This window comes from Zootoca vivipara, chromosome 14 (genome assembly GCF_963506605.1).
Source record: "Zootoca vivipara chromosome 14, rZooViv1.1, whole genome shotgun sequence".
Taxonomy (NCBI): Eukaryota; Metazoa; Chordata; class Lepidosauria; order Squamata; family Lacertidae; genus Zootoca; species Zootoca vivipara.
In genome coordinates this window covers 11,220,893-11,234,336 of record NC_083289.1, presented here as the reverse complement: position 1 = coordinate 11,234,336, position 13,444 = coordinate 11,220,893, and the positions used below count along the sequence as shown (strand labels likewise).

The following is a 13,444-nucleotide window of genomic DNA, read 5'->3' as shown; positions in this document are numbered from 1 at the left end:
TTAGGTCCAGTCATGGACAACTCTGGGGTTGCGGCGCTCATCTCACTTTACTGGCCGAGGGAGCAGGCGTACAGCTTCTGGGTCATGTGGCCAGCATGACTAAGCCGCTTCTGGCGAACCAGAGCAGCGCACGGAAACACCGTTTACCTTCCTACCTTACTTATTTATCTACTTGCACTTCATGCTTTTGAACTGCTAGGTTGGCAGGAGCAGGGACTGAACAACAGGCGCTCACCCCGTCATGAGGATTCGAACCACCAACCTTCTGATCGGCAAGCCCTAGGCTCTGTGGTTTAACCTACAGTGCCACCCACATCCCACAAAACCAGGCTAGAATGTGGTTAATCTTTTCAAAACCTCTCTCCAATCCCCAAGCACATTTTCTAGATTTACCTTGAATGATTCTTATAAATTTAGGTTTTACACATGTAATAAGTCGCACAGGAATCTGGTCTCCTGCCCCATCATTTCTGTAAGCCAGTTTCCAGTTCTGTGGAAATGCACAAAGGTACCATATTCAGAAAGCCTACATGGGAGAGCTGATGACCTACCTGACTGGCTCTGGCTGTCATTGGCCAGAAAGAGCCAAAGACCTACCATCCAACAGCAGGGGTAAGGATTAGCCTTTCAAGGCGGAGGTTCCCTTGCAACTTTGTTCACTTTCTCTCCAGTAGGCATCCAGGCTGGGTCTTCCAGGCTTGATATTCCTCCCCATCAGTCTACTGATAAAGAGACTAGAAATACCATATTACACCATATTACACTGGATAGGCCAGGATTAATCTTGTTTTAGATCCGGTGCTCTGGTTTATCTGATTGACCTGTTGCCTGCTTTCCTACCACCTTTGATTTCTAATAAAGTTTCACAATCGGACAAGTGGAGTCAGTGTGTGATTGCCACCCTCAGGATTTTGCAAATTCTCAGTGATAAGCAGGCTGGAGAGCTGGTTTTACGCTAGGTGAAAATTGCAAGTGATTGGCTGGAGGCATGAGGAAACGCTGGTCTGGGATCCCAAGATTAAACGATTACCGGTAAGTGCCTATCCTCAGGGCTGTAGTGCAGCAGTAGGGCAAGGAACAAGGGTAACAGCTGCCTTCAACTCAACTATGATTCTGAAAGACTAAGCTTTTGCAGACTACTACTGACAAAAATAAGGATGACCAAAAATAACACGCCTAGCATGAGTTTTTGGTGGAAAGCAAGGTTAAGGGTACTTCCACAGATTATTTTGCATCAGGGTGTTTGAGATATTAAAACAGGTCACTGACAAGAGTGTGTGGTTTAAGTTTTTACTTTTGGGGATTTTCTCCAGGAATGGCAAATCGGGCGGGGGGGGGGGGTAGACTGGCATTTTAAAACCAACATCATGTAGATGCTGCAAGGAGCATAAATTCCACAATCAACACCAATCTGGAAGTACTCTAGGATGATGAAAATGCTATAAACCCATCTCAATTTACCTTTTGTATTTTGAGTGCCTCAGGCTTTTTAGAGTTAACAATAAAGCCTCCAAGTCTGATCAGCTCAATCTTCCCATTATAGAAACTTGTTCATATAGCTATATTTAAACAGTGTAGATACAGTGTACATCTATATATAGAATCAAGCCCAGAACTGTTATACACCATTTCCTATACCATGTATTTAAAAAGAGTGGCGTTTCACCAGGTGCAATGCCTATTATATTTTAGTCAATGTGTAATACCGGTAAATGCTTGTGGGATGAAATCAATCTAGTCCTGCACCAAGTTTGTAAGTTTATCCAGGTACTTTGGGACAGGTGTCTCAGCCTCTTCAATAGCCTCTGTTGGGGAGGGTGGCATTGACCCAATTTAGAACATAATAACCCTGCTGCATCAGACCAAAAGCCCATCAAGACCAGCGTTCTGTTCTCTTTGGCCAACCAGATGCCTGTGAGCAGGACCCCAAGTGCAACAGTACTCTCCTTGTGATTCTCAGCAACTGGTATTCAGAGGCATACTGATTCCCAACAGTGGATGTAGAATAGAGGCATTGTGGCATAAGGTAAGGGCTGGCTGCCATATTTCTTCATAATGCTAGATCTACTATTCATGGCTATAACCTGTATTTGATTGACCAATACAATTTGTATATGTATTTATTAAAAGAAATAGGCAATCATTGGGCAGCCCAGCTGGCCATTACTCAAACGGCTTTACAAACCTAAGTTCCATTGTAAACAACTGATAGACCGCAAGGCACAGGAAATGAAATGCATTCAGCATGGCAGAGAAAATGTGCAGTTGCTTTCATGCTTTGAATGCAAGTTCCAGGTTCAAACGCCATTGTGCCCAGTAAAAATATAACAGTCACTACCAGTCAAAGTAGACAAGACAGGACAGATTGACTGAATGAATGCAGGTTAGATTATTTTCTTCGATTGTGAGCTGAAGCTGCAGTTTGCAGATATTTGCATTCTAAGTAAGTCTTGGTGATCAATAAACGTCCAGCTAGAGGTTGTTGGGCACCTTGGTCTTTGTATTAGAAAGCACCAGATTGACTAGGGCATTAAAGGGCTTCTCCAACTCTTGCTTTAGACCCTATAATAATAATCCCATCTGAAGGTTATTACTGTTCAGTTAAAGTTCAGGTTAATTACCACAAACAACACTTACATATCATATGCATAGAAACAAGCCTGTTATGGAATTAAAGTCAAACAATAAGCTTTAATACTGTTATTAGAAAAATAGGTACTGCTGTATATAAAGGTAGTTACAATAAAGTATGTTATATTTTTGTAGTTGAACATACACTACAAAAACAGGCCTAGTCATAGAAGTGCAAAGCAAGTTCTTTTGGGACTTTTTAAGCTAAAAGATTAAATGAGTTGTGGAAGTAAACACAGTAAGAGACCAGACAAACTTCTACAGAGCGATGAAAACTAATTAGATGAATTTATTATGCATACTATACAAGGTGGATGTTGGTAAGGAGCAACTGAAATTTTCACCACTTCAGCATCAAAAATGCATTAAGGAATATATCAAACCAAACAGTTCTTTTGTGGCCTCTGCACACACGCACTCTCCTATGACAATGAATAATGAATGGATGGGATGGGAGTGAGGGGAAGAACACTTCTGAATCACTTGATTATTCCACTAGTTAACTACTGGGAAGAGTTTGGGGGTTACAACATACTGTCTTCATTATAGACATACTCAAGCACTACTAATCACTGCATAAAGCTGATCGATTGCTAGACTATAGTGCAGATAGATCTCTGAAAAAGGTCATTTTATCAAACGGTAAAACTCATATTATACAGTATGTACACAAGTTTTACAGCTTTATCTTGTTGGAGTAAGCTTAAAGTTGAAAGTTAGTAATCCACTTGCTCTTCTATAAAATGATTGTTGATCTAGCTCCTTGTCTCCTTCACAGCATAGATGATCAAACTATCTTCAGTTGAGGTCTATCCGGAGACACGGGTCCAACATCAGACTGAACTGGTTGGTACTGTAGTATATATTCTTATGGATCACCAGCTTATGTTCTCTTTACAGTCTTTAACATTTTAATTGTTTGGTGGACATGGAAAATTTGCACAGTCACAACAATAATATAAAATAGCCAACTGTAACTGGGGAAATGGAATGTTTAGATTTACATGGCTATTTATACCTCCCTATATGTCAAACCAGCTCATCTAACTATGATTTGTGGTGTAGTAGCAACTAGGAAATATTCAAAGTCATTTGCTGTTCAGAACTACTACTTTTAGGCCAGTCACTTTTCAGAAAGCCTAGCTTTTACTTATTTCTACAAAAATAAATTGTGAATGTACATTAGCAGCCTTCAATAAAAAGCCACTTAATGTTACCTTGTTCCTCTTGCATTAAACAGAGGGCTGTTCTCCTCAACTTCACTTCACTAATAACAAGGTATTAACTTTGCTATTAAGTCTGTTTCTGTGAATATATTCATGTTACAGGGAGATGAAATCAAAATTAGATACTGTACAACGAATTACTGAATTACTTGCTGAATTACTACCCATAGACAAAAACTGATATGCTAGAGACTTTGCATGTATTTTCCTCATTTAAGACAGAACAGATAATGAAAAAACAGCCCTAATTTCCAGTATATATATAAACCTATCACCCAAATATTTTAATATACCCAATTTTGATACAGAAACAAGGATAAGATTTTTTTTAAAAAAAATTGAGAGATGAAGACAATGGGAGTAAAAATCAGTACCTTTGAAACCATGTCTCTTGATTAGTATTATAGGTCGGAACTAACATGTTTATATTATTAGCTGTATTGTCTCAGATTTCCTTTTTAAGGGGGGGGGTTGCAAAACAAAACAAAAAGGTAAGCTCTTTTGACAACTGTTCCCCTCGCCCAAAGAATCCTCTTGGAAGAAGCCAGCAGAGTCTTGTTTCTTTTACAGTGAAGGTGTCAGGCAAAAAGAATATGAAATTCCTTTAGCACAAACAAAAATACCACCGTAGATATTAACAAGTTTTCACTGTCATTTCTATCCAATATCCAAGACAAATAGGTCAACTCACTGAACCACTCCTGCTGTAGTATTAATAACATATTCTGACAAATAAAGACTTAGAATGTTTATCATGAATCACTACAATATATGTAAAAAAAATTAACTAACACTTCCCAATCCAAATGTATGGATTACTTAACAACTACTGAATTAGATGTTATTTTATGTGTCAGAGACCTCTAATAGCATCAAAATGTATCCATATTTTCACATTCCAAAATATCCTGCATAGATTTTAAAAGATGCAGATGTTGGAGTAGATTTGGAATACCCTAGTTATCTACAAGTTGCTTAATGTGATATACTTGCCTTTAAACTATCTTAGCCCCCTTGAAGTACTTTGCCTTAGGTATACTAGCTAAAGTGTTTTGTATCTATAGTATATATTTAGACTAATCACTGTAGGTTATTGTCGACACAGAAAAAGGATATACTAGCAAAGCCTTTCTATCATAGTTCTTTAAGTGATTTCCAGATTTTAAACGCAGAAGTCTGTTATTTTCAGTAACATAGTTTGACTCAAATGAGGATTATGACTTTCAAAGGTACAGAATTATTTGTGCTTCCAGTTGGCACATTTTTTAAAATGTAAAGTTAACAGATATTTGCAAAAGTTGTGCAAAACCATCTTATTTACAGAAATGGCACAAAAGTGAATTCAGTCTATGCACATGCACACTTCATTCACTTCAAAAATGTGTTCTACGCTACAGGACCAAAAGGAATACCAGCTTCAACAGGCAGTTGTCAATAAGCACGAGTTTTACAAGAATTACACCAAAATGAGCAAATATTGCCCAAGTAAAAAATCTATTGTTAAAGCTGAAGTAGGTTTAAGGCCATTCAAGTTCAAGAGCAGATACACAAATTAAGTCAGAGCCCCATCTTTTTTTCTTTTTTTTTAAATACATGCTTTACCATCTAGCAACTTGCGGTCTAAAACCTCTAGTTTACAAAACCAAACACAAGAAACACAACAGGTGGTTGTATTCAATAGAAACATACTATGCTGTAACTAAGGTGAACTAAAGAAAGCAGAAACATAAAAAATTGTCAAACCTGCTATGTCACTTGCTGGAACCAGCCCTACACTAGCAAATAGGTAATATGTACATTTTTTCAAGTAGATTTCTTTACATTGCTCTAACAAAACATGTCCTTTTTTAAAATCAGTGCATTGTTCTCAATTCTTCCATGGACTACACAACTTAATTCTTAACAGGACTCTCTTACAATAGCAGCACAAGCTACCACTACCTGCAAAGCGGTCAGTCAATGACTTAGTGGAAACGAAAAATGTGAGAAGTAACTATTAAGGAAATATTAAGGGAATGAGAAGATTCATGCAGTTCTGCCATCTAGTCAGCCAGCCAGCTTGCTAGCAACAAGAGAGGGTTTCCGCTGTGGAAGGTCCTGTGGAGTGGGAATGTGGTCACCTGTAACTTCGGTCTTATCAGGAGCTGCAGTAGGGAGCTGCTTATTCTTCATCTTTGCTTTAGCCATATTGTAATCCCCAGAATCGAAGTACTTTTGCTGTAAGGCAAGAAAGAATTGGTAAATTAAGTACAACAGAAACACACACTAAATATACTACTTTCCCCAAGAATCACCTGTGTGACATTCTGGGCTTACTGTAAAAACAGCTTGCTGGATCAGGCCATCTAGTGCAGCATCTGGTTCTAACAGTGGTCAGTTGAAAACCCTCAAGCAGGTTTTATTTAAGCTGAGACAGAAAAACTAAACTTATACCTGATCAAATAGTTATGAGGCAAAAATAAAAAATAGTTATGACCCATCAAATGTAGCCTGCTTGTCCAAGACCAGATATGTAAAGGCTGGGCAAGTTTAACAATACAGTCATACCTCTGGTTACGTTTGCTGCGGGTTGCGTATTTTCAGCTTAAATACGCGGTGGACTCGGAAGTGTTTACTTCCGGGTTCCACCGTCTGCGCATGTGCAGAAGCGCTCTATCAGCACTTCATGCCTGTCTGGAAGCGCCGCACCGGATACGTACTTTTCGGGGTGAGAACAGCACCCCGGAAAGGATCAAATACATATCCAGAGGTACCACTGTATTGCTTACAGCATGTTATCTACAGTATCTTAATGAACAAGACAGGCATCTTTACAGTCATATCTCGGATTACGTATGCTTCGGGTTGCGTACTTTTGGGTTACAAACGCGGCGGACCCAGAAGTATTTACTTCCGGGTTCACCGTGCGGCATGTGCAGAAGCGTTCTGCGCAGTGCGCGCATGCGCAGAAGTGCACTATTGTGCTTTTGCGCATACATGAAAGTGCTGTTCAGGTTACGTACTTTTCGGGTTGCGAACGGCACCCTGGAACGGATCAGGTACGTAACCCGACGTACCACTGTATATTGCAGCCATGTGAGTAATTAGCAGTTATGAACGAACAGAGCAAAGTCTGAATAAAATTATTTCAGCCTTGCAGAATTATAAATAGTAATATTCAAAGAAGATTATGGGTTACATTTATTGCTAGCATTTTCTTGCCATCAACAAGTGGAATTATTGTATATTAGTAAAGGTGTGAAGCATGATGAAACAGGCTTCTCTTAATCGGCATGTCCACACTTTTAAGACAGATTATACTATTTGTTTAGGAAACCATTTGTTTATATTTCAGACAGTCCTAGTGGTGAAGTGGTTAGTGTTGGGATATGACTACGGCAAGTATGTTGCTAGTGCTAGACTACAGGTCCCTGACCATTGACCATGCTTGCTGAGGCTAATGATAGCTGGAGTCCAACATCTAGAGCAGGCATCCCCAAACTTTGGCCCTCCAGATGTTTTGGCCTACAACTCCCATGATCCCTAGCTAACAGTGGTTGAGGAAGATGGGAATTGTAGTCCAAAACATCTGGAGGGCCAAAGTTTGGGGGTGCCTGATCTAGAGGGTCGCAGGCTCCCCATTTCTGAACCAGAGAGGAAGTTTTGAATTCCTGCTCAGACACCAAGTTGACTGGAATGTTACATTGCATTTCTTGGTTCTACCATGATTTGAATCAGGTATATTTATTATCTTCTGCTTGTTTTAAATTAGATATAACCCAATATATTTTAGAAACCATCTTTGGTTTATTTTGTTAATTTTTTCAAACTCTGCTCTGTTTAATTGCTTACTCATATGTTTCTATCTATTCCCAGTCTTCATAAAGTTCTATATGGCAAATTTTCTTAATTGCAATGTGTTCAGGTACAAAAAATATAAAGTTGAAGAATTAACGCACAGAAAAATATATTCACACCTCAGATGAATACCAGGGAAATCCCCATTTGTTATTACCAGACAGTGGCTTAAACACTAGCTGGCACCAGTGATGGTTATAAAGTTAACAAACTATTCTGGTGTATACTATAGTGTATAGGTAAAAGCTACTTCCATAACACTCTGGATATAGCAGCTATACCCCCCTTCAGAACTTTGTTACTTCATAAAATCAGGACTCTGCAGTCAACTCTCAATACAATCACGAAATGTTGGAATTAAATTTCAGAACTACTGTGTCAAGGCCTTGGCAGTTATTTCAGCTTCACATGAAAAGATGCATAAAGAGGTCCCTCTCATCTGAAAGGTTATCGTTATCCTGTAGCAAGTTAAATACAATCTAATATTAAGGGGTTGTTAGGCTGTGTAGTAAATTTCCTAGTGATGGAAAACAAGAGTACTTGCCAGACCTTTTGAAAAGTGCTGTACAGTGGTACCTCGGTTTAAGTACACAATTGGTTCCAGAAGTCAGTACTTAACCCGAAGCATACTTAACCTGAAGTGAACTTTCCCATTAAAAGTAATGGAAAGTGGATTAATCAGTTCTAGATGGGTCCGCGGAGTACTTAAACTGAAAGTACTCAAATCGAGGTATGACTGTATGACCTTCTAATTTCAGAAAGCCTTTAAAAAAATTCACAGTACTGCTAAGGCATTGTCCACCACAATATTAATGTCACTTTTAGTACTGCTGCTCATTTGTGGTTTATAAATATTTGCTTTAGACATTTGCTTTATGCCTATTTAATTTTTTTGTGGGGAGACGGGACAAAAAGTTCATATATAATTTAAATAAATGATCACTAATATGGAGTATGTGAACACTTGAGCATGTATGCTTTCACTGTTCCAGTTTAACAATCCCCACCTTCACAACCAAGTAGGCCACAAAATACTCTTGTGTTCCCTAAAGCCTTATTAAGTCTTTACAACTATAGCAGAATCTATACCAAAGGACCAATTTTAGTTTTCAAGTTAATGTAACAGTATTCAAAACTAAGCAGGCACTAGTCACATTTCACGATTGGCATCTGGCCTTTTGTGAGCAAGTGGAGATGTCTGGTGGCCACATTTGGTGCCTAACATTTCCATCTGGCTGGCTGGCACTGCTGCGAAGCTTGCTGGGCAGCTTGCACTAAAATACACGACTCTTTTGCTGCTGCTCTGTCCTGCAAATCAACTGGCTTGCAGCACCAAAACACACTCCAATGTAAAGAGGCTGTTTGCTGACTGCCTGATCTGCCGCTGCAAATGTGTGAGGGTTAATGCTGCCCTGCACACCTCGCTTGTAAAAATGCTGGCTGCCCGATCTGCTGCTGCAAGCGTGCGAGGGCTAATGCTGCTGCAAGCGTGCGAGGGAGAACGCAAGGCACTGCCAAGTACAGCCAGAGGGTAAGTGTCAATGGTGGGGACTGAGGCAAACCGAGGCAGAGATGCCTTGGTCCCAATAATGGTACTGCCCAACTGTGGGTGCTGGTTTTTATTTTCTTATGGATTAACACAGTTACATTTGCTTTTTATTAAACTGTGTGTTCTTGAAGAAATAAGTAATTCACGCAACATATTTTCACAGCTCTTTCCAGCAAAGTGTGAAGAATGCCTACTTTTAAAAACACACATAGAGATTGGAGGAATAATGTCAATCTAGAAAGCACTATACACTGTTTGAGGGCTTTGATATGAAGTACGCTTTCACTGAAGCACAACTGAAATCGATAGGACTTTACTACCCAGAAAGTATGATTGACGTGTTGGTATCAAAGCAAACTTCTCATCCACATGAGCAAAACTGGCATCATTGCATGTAGACAGATTAAAAGGTTTTACTTGCTTAAACAGACTAATTCCACATGGTTCAAGCTTACTCACTCCTTTCTGGAGCCGCTTTCTCAAGAAATCTGAGCCCCCAGGCTTTTGTCCCAGATGAGGATATCTGGCCTTCAACTTTGCTTCTTCAGCTTTCTCAGGACTAATCACCTTGTCTTCCATTTCCTGAAAACACAAGGAATTAGTATTTCTACTACATTACTTATGCCTTCCCTTTGAATCATCTTGCAATTTCACAAAATGCCCATCTTCAAATATTCAACTTTTACTGTATTGGCTAATCCCCACCAGCAATAGATGTGATTAGCCCTATCAGTTTTCACATCCAACATATACCACACTTAATAACTGTTTTCACTAACTGAATAATACCAGGGTTATTGCCCATTTTACAAAAATATGTACATTGCTACATTTTAAGCTGGTTAAAAATGCATGAACACCTAGAGATTAGGCATGTATGTTTTGTGATCCACCCAGCTGAATAACCCTTCAAAAGATGTATACCCATTTCTCAGCCAAGAATGGTTCTCAAAGCAGCTTACAGACAATTACAATCACACACAAAGGTTCAGTATTTAAGTAATAGTTTGCCTCTTCCCTCACTACAGAGAAAGAGTAGAAGGCACTCTGAATCCGGCTAATAGCCCTTCCACTAACATGCATGGAGCTCTTCTGCAGCCTATGAGAAGTACAATAACTTTGGTCTGCAAACACAGGAGTTGTCAAACAATCTATAATACAGGTTTTTAGGTCACAAGTTATGTGCACCCAACCTACATTTATTGTCTGCTATTTGAGGAATCAACATGAGCCACAACCTGGGATTATGTGGCCAGTAATCAGAAAAGCATGCTGCCCCCTCAGCTAACAAACAGATGCTGGGCAGCAGTTTTCACTTAAGTTCCAAAGCTTCTCTCTGATAATGACCTCTTGTAATATAAATTTTGCTAATATGAGCACATGGAATATTAAGGACACAATCCAATGAAAGACACTCTTGGGCCAGTTGGTGCTTAGAATCCACTGATTTCTTGGCCCTCCATATGTTTTGAGACTACAATTCCCATCATCCCTGACCACTGGTCCTGCTAGTTAGGGATCATGGGAGTTGTAGGCCAAAAACATATGGAGGGCTGAGTTTGAGGAAGCCTGGGTTAAAGTATCTTCAAGTTGCATGTGTGAAAATTTTGTTTTCATTAAAAGTCAGGAAACAAAACGCAAGAACAGGTAATTGTTTTAGACTCTTAATACATAATTCTTAAAAAGAACCCAGACCAACAATCTTAAGGTTCACTATCTTAAACACAAAATATATACCGTACTTTGCATATACAACAACTACAACATTATATCCCATGGTAAGAATTCTTCACTGCAGGCCAGTTCAAAACAAAAAAAAATTACAGGGAGTTACAAGGTCTCCCCCCTCCAATGCACTTTCAGCCCAATCCTATGCATATTTCCTCAGAAAATAACACAAAGTTTAATTCTATCTACTCCCAGGTATGCCTGAGTAGTAATGGCACATTGACCCTAATTTTTGTTCTTTATCAGGCATCCCCAAACTGCGGCCCTCCAGATGTTTTGGCCTACAACTCCCATGATCCCTAGCTAACAGGACCAGTGGTCGGGGAAGATGGGAATTGTAGTCCAAAACATCTGGAGGGCCGAAGTCTGGGGATGCCTATTCTTTATAGACTAAAGCAGTGTTTCCCAAACCTGGCAATCCAACTGTTTTTATTGGACTACAACTCCCACCATTCCTAGCTAACAGGACCAGTAGTCAGGGATGATGGGAATTGTAGTCCCAAAACAGCTAGAGGGCCAAGTTTGGCCATCACTGGTATATATGAAAGAGAATGCTGGCAATTAACAAAAAACTAAGATTTACACCCATGAAGTGTTTTCCAAGCTGGGCATTTAAAAGTACCTTGAAACGAGGCGGGCTAAGGGGGCTCAGGAGCCGCGTACGCGGCCTCCACGCTGCACGTTGCGGGGGAGCGAGCGAGCGTGATGAGGGGCAGATGTCGTCACATTCACGCCGCGCTTTCCCCGGCTTGCTGCAAACCAGACAATACGGGCCCAAGGAGGCGCTTGCGCCCTCGGCAGCGGGCACGCCCACCCCGGGCTCCCTCCCTGCAAGTTTGACACAGCGAATGGGGCAAGGCGACCTGGAGGCCTCCTTATCCCGCCCTATTTCGCCGGCGTTGGGAAAGCACATGGTCCCCGCGAAGCAAGGGGAATAATAATAATAAATTAATAAAAACAATAACAAAACGTGAGGCGAAAGTGGCACCGCCACCTCACGCGCTGCGAAACAAAACGCGGGTGGGCTCGGCGCCCCCGCTGCTTTCTTCCTTTTCCGACGCCTCAGCTTCTCACACGAGCCCAGCGCAAAGTTTTATGGCTACTGCTGTGGCCGTTTCTCCACGAAGGAGGGCAACTCGCCTGCGAGGAGCGGAAAGGAGGGAGGCTCTTAAGGCGACGGCAGGGATACCCACTCGCATCCACCATGGAAACTAGCAGCACACATACATGTGTGTGTGTACACACACACACACAGAGGCCTTTCCCATGACTTTGCGCCAAATAACGCACGCGCGTGCCAGGCAGCTGAGGTGCACCAAAGGTTCTCTCAGGAATCCTCCCCCTAAGCCCCAGATAAAAGAATTTGGGCCGAGAGGGGAAGACAGGCCGGTGTGTGAGGGGCGACTCCCCTGACTATAAAGTTTCCCCCCTCAGTCAAGTCGCGGCCTAAACTGCCTCCGCCGGCTCCGGACATGGCGCCTCAGATTCTCCTTCCCTCTCGCACCGCCTCAGGCCCGGCAACGCCTCACCTTCTGCTCCTCCGCCGAAGCGGGCTCCGGGCTCTCCGCAGACATGGCTTCCACACAACCGCGGCAGCAACCCACCCGAGGAGAAAGGCCTGGAGCCGGCGATCAGCTCCTACTGCCGCCGCCGCTGCTTGCTGCTGCTCCTGCTGGTGGTACCACAACCGCACACAAGATGGCCGCCCACGAACGACGGCGAGCCGGCAAGCTCAAATTTCTGCTCGCGTCCCGGGTTGCCCCGCTACCCTGCCGCCCGCTAGAGAGCAAGTGGATGAGGCCGGAGAGGGAAGGCGCGGGATATGCGGCTCTCTCGCAGGAGGATCACGGCTTGCAGCTTGCGTGCGTCACATTGCGCTCCCCTATGGGATCCCGGTCGTCCGCTGTGGCATTCTGGGAGATGTAGTTTATTGGGGTTTGGGGCAGATACTGTATTGATGTTTTCGGCAGCTCTCCTCTAATGTAGACGCGGGTGTTGAGAAGAAGGGTGCAGTTCTAACCCAAATTACACGGGAGTAAACTCTGTTCAGTTCTGCATAATCCTAACTCGTAGAGTTGGAAGGGACCGCGTGAGTCATCTAGTCCAACCCACTGGGATGCAGGGATTTTTTTTGCCCAACATGGGGCTCAAACTCATGACTCTTGAGATTAAGGGTCTATGCCTATGCGCTACCGACTGAGCCATCCCAGCTTGGCTCCATCCATTGGCATAGCTGCCAAGTTTTCCCTTTTCTCGCGAGGAAGCCTATTCAGCATAATGGAATTTCCCTTTAAAAAAGGGATAACTTGGCAGCTATGTCCATTGGCCGGCAAAGGATGAAAAACAGCAACAGCCTCAAGAAGTTTGCTTCCCTGCTCCCTGCCTAAAGAACGCTTACATTACAATCACTTTGTGGGTGGGGAGTTGGCCTTGCAACACCACTGAGCCCTTTGAGATGAAGTTGCGCCATTTC

The 13,444-nt window shown here is 42.0% G+C and overlaps 1 protein-coding gene across 1 annotated transcript; it reads right to left on the bottom strand.

The window, feature by feature from the left end:
* Positions 1-1,778: 1,778 nt before the first annotated feature.
* On the bottom strand, positions 1,779-12,850 carry ARPP19 (cAMP regulated phosphoprotein 19). Its single transcript, XM_060282554.1, has 3 exons — positions 12,501-12,850; positions 9,703-9,825; positions 1,779-6,074 (listed from the first exon to the last, which is right to left on the bottom strand). Exons 1-3 carry the CDS (start codon positions 12,543-12,545, stop codon positions 5,904-5,906), a joined length of 339 nt encoding a protein of 112 aa, XP_060138537.1. The 5' UTR covers positions 12,546-12,850; the 3' UTR covers positions 1,779-5,903.
* Positions 12,851-13,444: the final 594 nt, after the last annotated feature.

Excerpts from the sequence above, each read along its gene's own strand:
- ARPP19 (XM_060282554.1), bottom strand. The coding sequence starts at position 12,545 with ATGTCTGCGGAGAGCCCGGAGCCCGCTTCGGCGGAGGAGCAGAAG. Across the intron at positions 9,826-12,500 it reads CTTCGGCGGAGGAGCAGAAG|GAAATGGAAGACAAGGTGAT; the intron begins GTGAGGCGTTGC and ends TTGTGTTTTCAG. Across the intron at positions 6,075-9,702 it reads GAAAGCGGCTCCAGAAAGGA|CAAAAGTACTTCGATTCTGG; the intron begins GTGAGTAAGCTT and ends CTTGCCTTACAG.